The sequence below is a fragment of the Nipponia nippon genome, unplaced genomic scaffold, assembly GCF_047370975.1.
Source record: "Nipponia nippon isolate SJK-2023a ecotype South Korea unplaced genomic scaffold, ASM4737097v1 scaffold_1, whole genome shotgun sequence".
Lineage (NCBI taxonomy): Eukaryota > Metazoa > Chordata > Aves > Pelecaniformes > Threskiornithidae > Nipponia > Nipponia nippon.
This window is the reverse complement of record NW_028262290.1, coordinates 7,751,666-7,767,256: the sequence shown is the minus strand read 5'-3', so window position 1 is coordinate 7,767,256 and position 15,591 is coordinate 7,751,666. Positions and strand designations below refer to the sequence as shown.

At 38.2% G+C, this 15,591-nt stretch overlaps 1 protein-coding gene across 5 annotated transcripts in view; it reads left to right on the top strand.

Annotated features, from left to right (window-relative positions):
- Positions 1–15,591, top strand: part of KHDRBS3 (KH RNA binding domain containing, signal transduction associated 3) — a 113,837-nt gene that overhangs the window by 30,837 nt on the left and 67,409 nt on the right. For all 5 annotated transcript variants that reach the window (XR_015701369.1, XM_087744267.1, XM_087744192.1 and 2 more), the window contains exon 2: positions 10,217–10,335. Coding sequence is in view for 4 of the 5 variants with exons in the window: in XM_087744267.1 (XP_087600393.1) it covers positions 10,217–10,335 (119 nt within the window). In the remaining variant the exon portion in view is untranslated. The remainder of the gene's footprint in view (positions 1–10,216; positions 10,336–15,591) is intronic.

Sequence of the window (15,591 nt, the reverse complement as noted above, 5' to 3'; positions counted from 1 at the left end):
CGGAAAAACTTCTTCACCGAAAGGGTAGTCAGGCACTGGAACAGGCTGCCCAGGGAAGTGGTTCAGTCTCCATCCCTGGAGGTATTTAAAGAATGGATAGATGTGGTGCTTAGGGACACGGTTTAGTGGTGGACTTGGCAGTGCTAGGTTGATGCTTGGACTCTGATCTTAAGGGTCTTTTCCAACCTTAATGATTCTATCATTCTAAGAAAAAAAACTTTCTCCAACAGATGCCATAAGTTGGAAGATCCCTTTCCTCAGTGAAGGTGCTACAGGGATAAGCACATGGTCCTACAGAGAATAGGCTTATTGAAGACTTAGATCTCACTTCTTTCCTGGAGAAACTGGTCTGTTGGCAGAGATGCTAGTTCCTTGCCTTGTGATCTGCAGCTGGAATGAGTCCATGAGCTGGACTTTCAAGGTTTATCACACTTCTAGGGAAGTCTGATCTTGGTCTAAAATTCCATGAAGTGATTCAACTGATTTTATGAGAATAAATTTAATAGAATAATATTTGGAAACAATTCCATGTGGTAGCAATCTGCTTAATTCTGTGTAATATGTATCTTCATACACAGAAAAGATATTTGGGTTCACCTATTATTGAGCATGTGGAAGGGATAGTAATTAATATTTTCCTTCTGCTAGTTAAAAATTAACTTGGATGCTAAGAGTTTTTAACATTCAACTTACATTGAAGTTCATACATAAAATTTCCATGTGATTTTTTTATGTTGCACTTTCCCATACGGCAGTAAATGTACAAGCTGCCCTTGTATGTTTTTCCTGCCAAGCTATGTTACTCCAGCCAAGGACTGTAATGGATGACAAGTAATAAAATAGAAGTACTGCCTACAATAATTGTATCAAAAGTAGTGTTTTGTCTTTTGTCTGCTGGCAGTGGCAGTAATGACCTTCTGAAGGACTAGAGGTGTGTTAAAGTAATCCAGAGTGGTATGCTGGAATTAGTCCCCTTTCTTCTACATGCACCCACTAACCTCCACAGGTTTGTTTCATATATCTGTGGACCAGAATACACAAATGCTTTAGGATCTTTGGGTTGTTACCTTTTTCATAAGTATTCTGAGAGTGTCTTTCAAATTCTTGAGCTATGTTTTTGTTTTATGGATTAAAATACAACCCAACCACAATGAATGTGAAGGGACATAACACTTGTGGTTTCACGTTCTTTCTGTACAAGTTTACCTTTTCATGTATCTTACACACCAATAGTTTGTGCTTTAGTAAACAAAGTTACAGATGTGAAGTCTCACGAATCTTGGAGCAATTTACATCAAAGGACCAGGAAACTTGTGTTAGAATCAACAAGTTGAGAAACTGATGAAAAGTAGGTTGAGTCAACACAGGTATGCATGAAGGTTACTCCAGCATATACTGTTTTCAACAGGTAATCTTTTACAGGCACCAAAGTAGTGGTAGCATTCACTTTCCTAGTTCACTTGACCAGTGCAGTGTTACAGAATTTTTAGATTTTCTCAAGTTCTGTAGTAAGAGTGAGGTTACACTTGTTGAAAATGGTTATGTTGGATCCAGTGGGTATGAGTGTCCTAACGGTGTCTGGTTCTAGCTCTGAGTTTCACTGAATTCAGTGTAAGAATTTAGATGAATTACAGGTACTTGTGATAGCCTCATCTCTGTTCCTTTCCTTAACACTGTGAAGTATGAATAATAAGTTTTTATTGGACAGAAATCATCTTAGACAGCATGGTGTTCTGGGGAGCAGTGGGAAGAAATGTGTAACTTTGGAAAGAAGGTGTACACTTCAGCCATGCAGAGCAGAGTAATGGTGGGGCTATGGAGAAGGGGACAGTGGACATCTGTATACTGGATCTGTCCAAATGTGTTTCTCTGGACTGATTGAGCACCTGTAATCCTATGATGCAACAGAATTTTAGCATGGTTTCAGGTAACAAATCATGGCTTTCTGGGCTACAGTATTTCATTAGAAATAAATCTTGGGTTAGGGACAGAACTCATTAGAATTAGTATTCTTTAAAAATATCAAAGATGGAACAAATCTTTCCTTTAAATCCTTTCAAAACTCTTCTGCAAAACAGCAAGATACTTGTTTGATTTCTACTAAAACTTGCACCAGTGCGGAGTAGAGAGGAAGCATCACCACCCTCCAAGTGCTGGCAATGCTGTTCTAGTGTGGCCCAGGATGATGGTGGCCTTCACAAGCATACATTCCTGGCTAGTGTTCAGCTTGTTAGGACTCCCGGGTCCTTTTCTGCAAAGCTGTTCTCTAGCTATTTGGTTGCTGGTCCCTTCTGGTGCATGGGGTTATTCCTCCATAGGCACAGGACTTTGCACTTTCCTTTGAACTAAATGTATTCCTGTCTGCCTATTTCTCCAGCTAGTCAAGGTACCTCTGAGTGTCATCGTGAGCCTCTGGTGTTTGAACCACTTCTCCCAGTTTCCTATTATCTGTAAACTTGCTGAAGCTGCAGTCTGTCCCATCATCCAGGCTGCTGATGAACATGTTAAACAGTCTTGACCCTTGGAGCACCCCACTAGTGTCTGGCCCCCAGCTGCTCTGGTTGGATGCCACTAACCAAAACTCTTTGAGCCAGGCAGGTCAGCTTTCAGTTCACCTCGGTGTCCATTTCTCTAGCCTGTACCTCTTTGGTTTACATGAGGATGGTAGGGGATACAGTATCAAAAACCCTACTACAGGTGAGATGGACATCAGCTGCTTTTCTCTCATCTGTGGAGGTACTCATGTTGTTGATGCAGAGGTACTCATTGATGAAGGCTCTTAGTTTGGTATGGTGTGACTTCCCCATCATAAATCCATGCTGACTACTCACAATCACCTCGTCCTTCATATGCTTGGGAATGGTTTTCCAGGGTTGTTTACTGCATCACCTTCCAAGGGATCAAGGTGAGTCTTACCATTGTGTTGTTCCCCAATCCTCCTCCTTGCTCTTGAAGATAAGCTTTGCTTCAGTCATCAAGAATGTTCCCTATGACCATGACCTTTCAAAAAGAGTGGCTTGTCAATGACATCAGCCAGCTCCCTCAGTGCTTGTGGATGTTTTGTGGATGAAATATCTGGTTTAGTGATTATTTCAAGTAAATTCTGACTTATAGGTGTGAATTGTGTTTTATTAGGATTTATCAATAGGATATGACACATTACTGAATTAAGGGTGGCCAGAGTGTGAAGCTGTACCGTGGCCTTCTGTCGGTTGGGTTGGAGGGTGCTGGCAAAGCTCTAGAGTTGCTAAAAATGGTTTAGAGAAGTTGGGGGAGATAACCATAAGCAAGACAAAGTAGCGTTACATAAATCTTGCATAATGCTAGGTAAACAGTTGTATACTTGTGTAACTATCAATTACACAAAATATGGGGATGGAAGATACCGTACTAAGATGTGTTTTGGTAGTGCAGGTATCTTCCAGTATTAAATGTGGTTTGTTTGAATCTGTTGGCAGATTTTGACTGCACTGGCTTTGCCAGTGCCCTAAGAAGCTTTAAAAGTGGTCTTTAGTGCTGAAGTCTGTCTGCTTTAGGGTTCAATAACTGGATGTGCTATGGCTAGTGTTTCAACTTCACAATAGTTTAAAATGAGATATGTATATTAAGAGCTGTGGGTCGTATCCATTTTTTCAAATGAGATTTGAATTATGCTTTTCCTTCTTGTGAAAGTTATTAAAGGAATCACAGAAAGTTTATTGAATAGTGCTATGTGCATAATAAAGAATAAAGTATATAAGCCCTTCTTGATGACTCACTAAGATGACAAGTTAAATCTTGTGTAAGGGCTAGCTGATTGTGTTCTTATGTGTCAAATGAAAAAGATGGAACAGCTTTTTTAAGGGCTCTTGATACAAAATATTAACTTCATTTTGTCTAAGCCCTATGCCCAAGGAACATAAGATGATCTGTATGTTGGATTCCCTTCTGAAATAAGTCATGGATTTACATATGAAATCTGCATCCAAAGTAGCTTTATATCTATACTGCCAATTGTCATGTTTGCACATGCTGCTTTTTGAGGGAACTACTTTAATACTAACTCCTCCATTTTGTTCCTACCATAGTATCTAAACAGTTTAGAGGGCTTCCAGAGTTTTGCCTTTGGGGCTTGGGGGCTACTTGTGCTGTCATATGGAAGCAGAAAAAAAGTAATTGCAGTAAGAGTAGTGTTATCTATAGGCTATTGCTCAGTAGCTACAGTAGTAAATACAGGACAGCATGGGTCCATTTTTGGACACCTCCTTACAGGAAAAATCATAGATGTGTGAGGCTTTAAGAAACCTCTGAAGGTCTAATCTTCTGCTCAAAGCAGGACAAAAGCCAGTGCTTTTTCCAATATTTAGGCTGAAAGGTTAGGTGTTCCTGAAGCAGGGAGGAACAGGGAAGTCAAATGTTTTCATCCTGATAGGATGCAGCATCCAAGTTTGAAGTACTTGACTGTAGGATGTTGGGTACTGTTTTCCCACATATATATGTTGCCTTTGGAACTTTTTTACTTTTAAGTTATGGAGCAAATGAGTTGACATTTTTGCAGTTACTAGATTCCTGACTCTGTAATGTACAAGCATTCATATTTGAAGAAAATTGTCAACAGTAGGTAAATCATATAGGAAATTTTAGTACTTTGTTATAAAAGAGAAACTCTCTTCACAATGAGATAAATAGTAATTTTCAGTGGAGTAAGGTGGGTATATGGGACCGAAGCCTATATTTACATCATGTTTTTTCCTGAGCAAGACTGACTGAACATCTGTTAATATTGTAGATGTTACTTTTGACAGGTTCTACTGTGGTACTTTCTGCTTTATTGCTAATATTAATCAGTCTGAACAGATTTTATTGTAGGCATTTTTGATGTGAAGGTAATAGGTGTTCAATTAGTTTTGAATTGCTTAAATAAAAAGGCCTATTCAAAATATTTGTCATTGACTGAAATGTATTTTCAGATCAGTGCAGACAGTAGTACTTAGACAGTAAAACAGAACTTGCAATGCATGTGAATACAATTTAAATAAAGATTGGTTTAAGTCCTTCAACAGGGATATTATTATTAATTTGAGTATGCTGAATGTTGTAGACATTCTAGCAAGAACCACTCATTTTATTGTAAATTCAAATTAGATTCATTGTCAGTTCCTTCTACAAAATTAAGGTAGCATATAAAAGACAGTTATTCTGAATTCAACTATTGTAACAATGTGCATTTGTTGAAAAATTCCTGTTTCTTATGCACAGTTCATGCTCTTAATGTATTACTTTTTATGCCAGTTCAGGATTAGGACCTACTGTGGAGGCTAAATTTGTGATTTAAAAAGGCTTTTTTTAAAGTATCAAAATGATGGCTGAGGAGGATAGGTGGAGTTTTCTGAAGCTCATAGAAATGGGGATGGGTGCAGTAATAGAGCAGCTGTATTAAAAATTGAAAATTCTATTGCATTTTTGATTTGAGTCTTTTAGACCCACTCAGGATGGATCTAGATGTAGCCATTCCAGATATATTTAACTCCCTTATTTTAACATTTTTGAGGCTATTTTTGTTTTATGTGCTTGATTACTTTAGTTCTCTAATTTGCCTTTCATGAAGATGCACTAATTGGTATTTGTTGTGGAAAAAGGGGTATTTGCTTACATTACTCTTGTATCAGAAAATGTTTAGTTGCTGCTGTCTTAATTGTGTTTTTTTTTCTGAGGGATTGGGATGCTACATACAATTCAAACAGGGGAATTCTGCATCTCTTGTGAACATGTACACAGAAACTGCTTTAAAGCTAGCTAGGCTGCTAGACATCTTTTAAGATACTCAAAAGGAGGAGGCTAAGTTTACCTCTTCTGTTTAGTGCAAAAATTGGGAGTGTCATCCAGCTTCATACTGATCAAGAGGACAGGGAGAGTGAGTAGCAGTAGGTATTTTAGAGGCTGCCTTCAGGGAATCTGTGGGGTTTGTTTCAGAAAGCCTTTTGAAATGTATTAAGCCTTAGTGTGTTGATGATAGTTCAAGTTCATGTTGTGCAGTGCTATTTTCAGCTGAAAAATATTTTTTGGAGAGGTACTGTTTCAGATAACTTTTAATTGCCCTCTTAGTGGGGGAGGAAATAAAGGAGTCAGTGTAAGAGATGTATAATCTGAAGCCCAGTTGAGACCATTTTATTATGACAATAATGAGATTAAGCTGTCAACAACGTCATCAAAATTAGAACTATTGTTGGGTTCATCATCCTATGTTACTGCGCTTTGGATTTAGCAGAATAAGTAATGGAAGGACTGTGAGCATTAAATGAACATCCAGCATAGCAGACTTTCTATGACTTGGCTTCATTGCAAAAGTTCTAGCTGCCAGTATCTTCAGAATAGGTGTGCTTAAAATGTGCCTTCTGAGATACAAGTATGGATTTTGCATCAATGAAAATTTCCAAATAAGAAACAGTATAGAATGCTGGAGAATTTTACACATGGTATTAAAGTAATGTTTTAATCCCAAAGACTGTTTCAGAAGTACTTACTGATACTCTGAACTGGAAGGATTGTAGAAAGTTTGAGGAAACTGCACTGATATTGTCCATGTGTTTTCCTCCATTAAGGAAAAACTATTTTTGTTCTGAAATTCTGCTACAACTAACTTGGAGTCCCCCTCATCTGGAAGCTTGTATCCTATAAAAGCTTGTGTGTGTTCTTTATCAAATGCAAACTAATAAGCCAAAGTCTGTCTTTTGTAGTATCATCATTTTGATTTTTTTTCTCATGTGAAACCATAAGGACTCATACTGTCAGACCAGATATCCATCTAGCTCAGCGTTGTATCTCCAGCAATGGTCAATAGCAGAGTTTTTTTTCAAGTAGTAAAAGGACAGGGAAAGTATATAGGGATACTTCCACAGCCTTCAATTTGACTTAAGAGCTTTCTGAACTGGAGATGGTGTGTTTTTTCTAAGTCAGCTATGAAGTCTTCAGAATTTACTGAGAAATACTATTGTTATTGGGACATGCTTAAGTAGTTGTGTAACAGACTTGTTTGACTTGGTCTAAATTTTAATGTTTCTTTCTCCTAGCTACAAGCTAATAAAAATGGAATTGTCCAAATAAATCAAAATATACTGCTCCTGTTATACTGTTAGTAATTTCCCAAACCTCTTCAGTGTATTTCAGTCAAGCATTATTTAGGAGTATTTATTAAGGATAATGTTCTTAAATATTTTTGTTTTCAAAATCAATGTGGAAACTATTTCTAGTGAAATTGCAGTGCAGTTTTGCCATCCCCCTGTTTTCTGATCACTTGGATGTCCTAGAATTTAAGCCTTGGATTCTTCACTTGTTCTTCCATTTAAAATAGAAAAAAAAAGTATGAAATGATTTGGATTTAATAGTGTCTGATAAGACTTCTGAATTTAAGGAAAAATAGTAGTATGTTTCTTAACAATTTGCAGACAAGTTTACCTCGTTTCTGTTTCTCCTGATCTTGGATTTTGGAAACATTGTATTAAGGACAAATGCAGTAAGCATTTCTGGTCACTTTGAGTTTGACATTTGATCTTATATTGGTTATATTGATTTGCCACAGACAAATACAGAGCATCGCTTTGTTCTACATTAAACTCAAGTATTTATATTGGCTTAGAGGGAGCTGGAATCCTGGCTTGTAGTTCTGCCACAGGAAGATTAATTCTACCTAAAGATTAACGTGGAACAATTCTACTTTGTCATTATCTGATGTATCTAGCAACATTATTTGGTGAATTAACTGAGAAGTAATCATTGCTTAGATCTCTCTGCTATGATTAAATGTAAAGAAAAAAATCCATGCAGTTATTACTTTATCCAGTTAAATTCCTGGACTGTTGCATTAGCTGCATCCTTGGTCTGAGAACATGGGATTTTAATCTCTCGCATTACGGGAAGCTTTAATCACATGTTTTACTATTCGTGATCTAGGAAATACCATAGCTTCATATAGCTAAGCAGTACAGAATGTCATCTAAGGATTAGGAGAAGGCAAATCTTCCTATCCATTTGACCTTGAAAAATCTGATTGGATTTCCTGTGTGATTTGGCATGATTTTTCCCTAATTATCTAAAGCTTGATGTATGTGATAAGTACTGAATGAGCTGTGCAGATATGGGTAAAATTCTAATGCTAATTCTAATTGCTTAATTGTGGCATCTACAAAGAACATGTGAATTCCATTTTTACCTGGATTCAGCTGTTAAAATATGTTCCTCAGTGGCTATCAGCCTGTAGGCTGAGGGGTTTGGAGCTTTTTCTGAGCATGCTGCAACATAAAGGACACTTCAGAGGACAGTTGCTTTGATAGGGCTCCTCCAGAATGTTTACATTATTAGAATCCATATGAATCAAACTTCCTAGGGACTCACCAAGAAGATTTGAAAGTATAGCTGGGGAAAGCTTTTCTTTCAAGAAGCCTTCAGGTAGTCTTAGGGTAGTTCGGCTTTCTTAGTTCTTCAGTCACTGAACATTAACTTGAATGAATGCAACTGTATTTCCTGTTCTGTGCTAGTGAGGTGAAAACTTGCATGGAAAACTGGAGTTTCAGTTGTTGGGAAAGATGTTAGCATCTTCATTTCTATTGTGGTAAATGGGAATGGACTGGTATTCATTAAACAAACCTGCTAATGGTGCATGGATTTTTTCAGTAGTAAGAAATGTGCTGGTTTACTACTCCTGTTTTTCACTGAAGTACTTTCAAACTAAATTGTCTTTTAAAGTGTACCTAAAGGATGCTTTCTTCTATTTTTGATCGGTTTCTTTGCACTCAAGTCTTTGTTAGTCTCCTGTTGGCATAAGATCACATTCCCATTAAAACTTCAAGGTCTTGATAAATGTCATTAATTTCTACTGGTTAAATAGAATAGAAGGGTGTGTTTTGTTGTGAAAAACTAACAAGATATTTGAAGATTTGGGAGGACAAATGCTAGGTGTCCATAGAAGAACTTCTGTCGCAGTTCTGAAATTGGTTGGATGTTAGTATGTCCTGGGCTAACATCTTTAACACTGCAACTCAGTGTGCTGGACTCCAGTCCAGCAAAAACTTCAGGCAGTGCTTCATTTTTAGTCTCATTTTATGCTCATTTCCCCACCAATGAAATGAAATCTGCAATTTTTCATTAGCACACTGGGGAGTCAATATTTGGAGAGAATTATAATCAAGAATCAGTTTTGTATGTAGCTCTGGAACAAGTAGTCATGCAGCCTGGGTTTGAACTTCTAAATCCCATTCCTAATGCTGTCATTGGTATAACACTAATATCAGATTTTTGGGTGTGATTTATGTGCCTCAATTACATTCCTGAAATTTTGAAAGATTGATTTGACATTTGCTCATAAGTGCACTGTAGACAACTACCGTTAAAACTCTATACTTTGGTTATAATATAGAGGGATAAAATAGTCAAGTATTAAACTACACTGTATGTTTTTGAATTTAAACATGAATAAAGGTATCTAAGAAAAGTTTTTCCTTCTTGAGCTGTATAAAATGTAAATGCAGTATTAAGCTAAAGTTAGCATTTAAAATGCTTGCAATGCTAATTCAAAGTGCTACTAAGAACATGAGTATTAAAAAAGCCTGAAAAAGCCACACATTGTTTAACCCATTGACATATGTAACTAATTATATTAATTACACATTGTGCCATATAGAATCATAGAATTGTTTAGGTTGGAAAAGACCTTTAAGCAAGTCCAGCTGTTGGCCTAGCACTGCCAAGTCCACTGCTAAATCGTGTCCCTAAGCACTACATCTACCTATCTTTTAAACACCTTCAGGGATGGAGACTCGGCCACTTCCCTGGGCAGCCTGTTCCAGTGCCTGACTACCTGTTCAGTGAAGAAGTTTTTCCTAATATCCAACCTAAACTTCCCCTGGCGCAGTTTGAGGCCATTTCCTCTTGTCCTATTGCTTGTTACTTGGGAAAAGAGACTGACCTCTACCTCTCTACAACCTCCTTTCAGGTAGTTGTAGAGAGCGATAAGGTCTCCCCTCAGCCTCCTCTTCTCCAGGCTAAACAACTCCAGCTCCTTCAGCTGCTCCTTGTATGACTTGTGCTCTAGACCCTTCACCAGCTTTGTTGCCCTTCTTTGGAGGTATTATGACATACAGTATTAGTTTTAAAGTGTTTAATTTATACTGCCTTTGAAGATTCTCACCTTTTAGATTGCTGTATTAAACTGAGAAAATAACTAACTTTTTTCCTTTAACAGAAATTGAAAAATTCCAAAAAGGGGAAGGAAAGGAAGAAGAAAAGTACATTGATGTAGTCATCAATAAAAATATGAAGTTGGGACAAAAAGTTTTGATTCCAGTAAAACAATTCCCTAAGGTAAGCCCAATTTTCACACTTGATAAATAAGTGCTTATAAAAGATATTCCACTAATCTTAACTAGTTTGTTAATTTACATTTGAAACAGTATTAACAATCTCTACTATTGCTATTCTGCAGTCTGTTCTATAGAAGTTCTAAGGTAGGAATGGTTCTTGTTGGAATAAGTGTACAGGAAAGTGGTGCTGGTCACAAAAGTATGTTGAGAACAAATGCTGAATGAATCATATTTTCAGGATAGCAGGATCCTCCTCTTCAGAATAGCAAAAGGGATGAAATATATTTAAGTTGACTTGGGTGCCAGGCTTTGAAACTTTCTTATTGTAGGTAGAAGTGCAGCTTAAAATGCACCATTGAAGGAACTTACTGTGTAAACTTTTTCTTCTCATACTCTTAAGTTTTAGCTATTGTTAGTCTTGAATTAGTTAAATCTGCACTACTAAAGTATACGGTCTATTCTGGAGGGGTGGGGACTGTTTTGTTAATATCTTTGACCCATGAATTCTTAACACTTCTTTACTGCTGAGTATTATCCTGCACTAAAATATTGCTACCTAGAAGCATTTATTCAACATTTAATAGACTGTGGAACTTTATTCTTTTGGTCCCTTTTTAAATTTTAAGGTTAATGTTATAAAAATCAGATTGGTGTGTTTTTCATTTGTTTGAAATGGCTTTTTCTTCCTACTAGAAATTTTAAGACTGCTTCTGTTTCTGCTCATGCATGAAAGGAATTTCTTCATTCCCTCCTCATTTCTTTAGGAAGACTTTTTCTAAATTTTTTTCACACTATCAGCGTTTTCCTCACAGACTGTGCTGGGTAACTTGCAGGGATTGCTGTCCTGCCGTTCAAATTCCCATGAAATACTGCTTCTGTGAATTCAAGATACCACTTGTACGTGGGCACCTCTTTGGAGCTCTGGCTTAAGTCATCTTTACGACTGGGAAGAGCTATATAGAAACAGAAACAAAAGATGGGGAGGCAAAAGATAGGGGAAGCTTATATGGTCAGTGTTTGTAATCAGGATGTTTTTCTTATAGATGCTGAGATTTAGATACTTGAGCTCAAGGGGAGGAAAGGCAAAATGGATGTTAAAAAAGGAAACAGTGCCTTTTGAAAGATGCTTCTGCTACTTTACGTAGTGTCAACTTTCTTTAAAGGACTAAACACTGAAATTCTTATTTAAGATAGGTAGTAGGAAAGCCCTTGCCATCTTTTGAATGGGCAGGTATGCTCTGTGTGCTCAGTAGTTCTGGTCCATGGAGACAGTCTTTGATTGTCTGAGCTGGGATAAAGCCTGATATGTGCTATGGAAAGAAACCTGAATTTATATCCAGATAGAGCTTTGATGTAATCCTGTACGTGTCTGCTTAGACCATCAGGATCCAGGGGGCACAGATTACAACTACTGTGCAGAATAGACATGCAATTTGAGTTCCTGTGTCTCCACTAGGACTTTCTCCACAGAAAGCAGAATACTGGTATCTCTACTCACACAGATCTCCCTTCTGCCAGAGGAAATAAAATACTAGGTGTTCTCTATTTAAGAATATTTTTACCCCAGTACAGGGGGCCCCAATTTTTTAGACATTTCCATTTTATTACATAGAGATGGATATTTATTTTAAAGCTTACTCATGAAAGATTCCATATAGTCAAAAGTAATTAAAATTTCTCACTGTAGAGGAGTAGTCTGGGAGGTGAGTGTGAATTCAGGCTTATGACAGGTACTCTGGAATGTCTCTGAAAAACACCCACCCTAAACCACAAGCAGTCACTGCAGTTTAGTATCACTTGTTTACTAGGACCAGGCTTGTGGTTTTATTTCTGAGATCTAATAAATCTATATACGTTGTATGAAGTGACATGGCAAACAGTGTTATCCTGGCACACTGTAGTCTGCAGTGAGTGACATGAGTTTTGAATGGCTGTACACAGGGCAACAAAGTCTTTTTGTATGTTAATGTTTGCTCTAAAGACTAATCATCTTCCTGTTAAGTGTGTTCAGAGGAGGGCTCAGAAATTCGGGATGCTTTATCAAATCTTTTGGGGTAGATATGAAATTATTCCAGTCATCTTGGTTTCACTGAGCTGTATCTAGAGTGAATGCATTGTATATTCTGATTCTGCAGAACTTAAGCAGAAGGTATTACATGATACTTATAAAACCTGAAGTGATGCTTCACATAAATGCTTTATGCCTCTGTGCCATTCTTTTCTGTGCACATGTGCAGTTTTCTAGACCATTTTGCCTACAAGAGGTGTTAGTACAAATGTGTCATTTGTAGAAGATGCCAAGTGATAGTTCCTCAGAAAAATGGTTAAAAGATTTGATTCTGATTTATGAGCAATTTTATCCTTCCTCCTGATCAGGATTGGTGACAAATGCTTCAGAAGAATGAAACTTAGACTTAACTATGGAAGAAATCTGTGCAAAAAGTTCTTCTGCATGTCAATATTGAATTTAAAGCAGTTCTCGTAGCAATCTGGCATCTGTTTCCATATGCCTGCAGTCCACACTAATGCTGTTAGCTGTTGTGTAAGATCCTGAACAAAGATACCTCCAGTCTTTCAGGAGGTGTAGTCTTTTTGGTGTTAGTGTACCGAGAATCTGCTGTTTGATACTAAGTCACTACAATAATTGATTAAATCTGTCAAACTAGCATTGGGGTACCAGTTTGGTTTGAATCCAGCAAACTTGGGTATCCAGGAAGCGGTGAGGAAAAACTAAGTTTCAACTTTATGAATAAAATAGTGCTTCCCGAAATAAATGATCCTGCTTTTAAACAGGATCAAAAACCAAATTATTAATGTTATTAAATCCTTAACAGGGTTTAAGATCTGAAAATGACACTAACTACAAATATAAGTGATTTTGCTAGCAGAAACTCTTGCTTTGTTTATATTTGCCAATGATGACTCTGGCATGCAAAGATGCCTCTGCTGTTTAGGTATATTGATAGGATTAATGAAATATCAATCATCATTTTGTGATAAATGAGGTCTCTGGACCAAAACAGCCCATCAGTGCACTACCCCTGTTCAGACAGCTTGCTAGACCTGACACAGGGTTAACTAAGTTTCCTTTAAGTATTTCATTGCCCTTTCCCTCTTTAAAATTTCCCTCTAACTCTGACTCCTTGAATAAATCATAATGGCCTCAACATGGGTCAGGCAGTCCTAGCTCTGATCTGATCAACCTGGCATTGTAATGCCTGCTCACATTACTTGTCCTGTCAGATATATTTTCATGGCCTCATAGCTGGGTCCTGTGCAAATTCAGCCTCATTACCTTTGACAGCCCTGGAAGGTGACAGGTTAACTGCAGCAGAAAGCTATTCAACTGAAGTTCAGAAAAGCTGGGTTTCTACTGGAAAAGAATGTGGTAGACCTCAGATTCAAAAGTACGTATTTCACTTTTTTGGTCATCTTTGTTCTCTCTGAAAAAACTTTGAGTTACTGGTCTTCTGCTTAGTGTGCAAAGAGTTCAGTGTCTGATGTGCTTAACTTGCCTCGTACCTAACAGCTCCTGGTTGCTTCTGTGGTGCTATATATTTATATACTTTAGATGGGACCTTTTGCTTGCTCAAACCTTGGCAATGTTAACAGGCCTAATATCTCATACTAGAGCTAGTTGGCCTAAATGTTTTTTTATGTCTGGACCTTGATGGAAGGTGATAGAATAACCAAGACAGCCTGAATTTTGGCTGCTTTATGAAATAATTTGTCAAGATAACTAGTCCCAGCAGTTATGTTCAGTTTGTGCTTGAGGCTGGTGGTGTGGTTTAGCCCCAGTTGGCAACCAAGCACCACACAGCTGCCTGCTCACCCTCCCCACCCCCTGGTGGGATGGGGGAAAGAATCTGAAGAACACAAGAAAGAAAACTTGTGGGTTGAGATAAGAACAGTTTAATAATAGAAATAAAATAATAGTAATAAATTGTAATGAAAAGGAAAACAACAAGAGAGGAGCAAAACCCAAGAAAAACAAGTTATGTAGCTGCTCACCACCTGCTGGCTGACTGCCCAGCCAGTCCCTTAGCAGTGATCACTTCCCGCCTGGCCAACTCCCCCCTGTTTATATACTGAGCATGATGTCATATGGTATGGAACAGCCCTTTGGCCAGTTTGGGTCAGCTGTTCTGGCTGTGCTCCCTCCCAGCTTCTTGTGCATGTCCTCACTGGCAGAGTATGGGAAGCTGAAAAGTCCTTGACTTAGTGTAAACACTGTTTAGCAACAACTAAAACATCGGTGTGTTATCATTATTCTCATGCTAAATCCAAAACACAGCACTATACCAGCTACTAGAAGAAAATGAACTCTATCCCAGCTGAAACAAGGACAGTATCCACCCCTTATTCTATACCATCTGTGTCGTGCCCAGGTCCCGCACTTTCGAATACATTTCAATTAATCACCACCACTTTTCCTGTCTTTTGATATATACAAATAGATACCATTCCCTTGGTCTATGAACCATCCCTCTAAAATGTCTGAGTTCATTCACCTGTGACTTTGGGTTCCATTACAAGTGTCTTCCATACCAGAGAGGCTTTAACTGCTTAGCTTGTTTGATTGCAGTGCATGTTTCACATTCATGGATAACCTGTGCAATAGCGTCCATGGTCAAGTCCACCCCTCGATCACAAGCCCTTCTGTATGTTGCATCTCTTCCTTGATGGCCTGAGGTGTCATGGGCCACTGAGCTAGACATAATTCACCCTTATGTTGCCAGTCCAGATCCACTTGAGCCACTTCAATCTTAGCAGCCTGATCCACCTGCTGATTGTTTTGATGTTCTTCAGTGGCCTGACTCTTGGGTATGTGAGCATCTACATGATGTGCTTTTACAACCAGGTTCTCTATCTGGGCAGCAATATCTTTCCACAATGCGGCAGCCCAGATGGGTTTACCTCTGTGCTGCCAGTTGCTCTGCTCCCATTGCTGTAACCACCCCGACAGGGCATTTGCCACCATCCGTGAGTCAGTATAGAGATATACTGGCCGTTTTTCTCATTCAGCAATACCTAAAGCCAGCTGGATCGCTTTCACCTCTGCAAACTGATTTTATTCACCTTCTGCTTCAGCAGTTTGTGACTTGCCATATAGAACTCCACACAGCAGCCTTCCACCTCTCATGTTTCTCCACAAGATGACAGGATCCATCATTGAACAGGGCATATTGCTTCTCATTTTCTGGTAGTTTATTAAACAGTGGGGCGTCTTCAGCATGTGTCACCTCCTCCTCTGGCA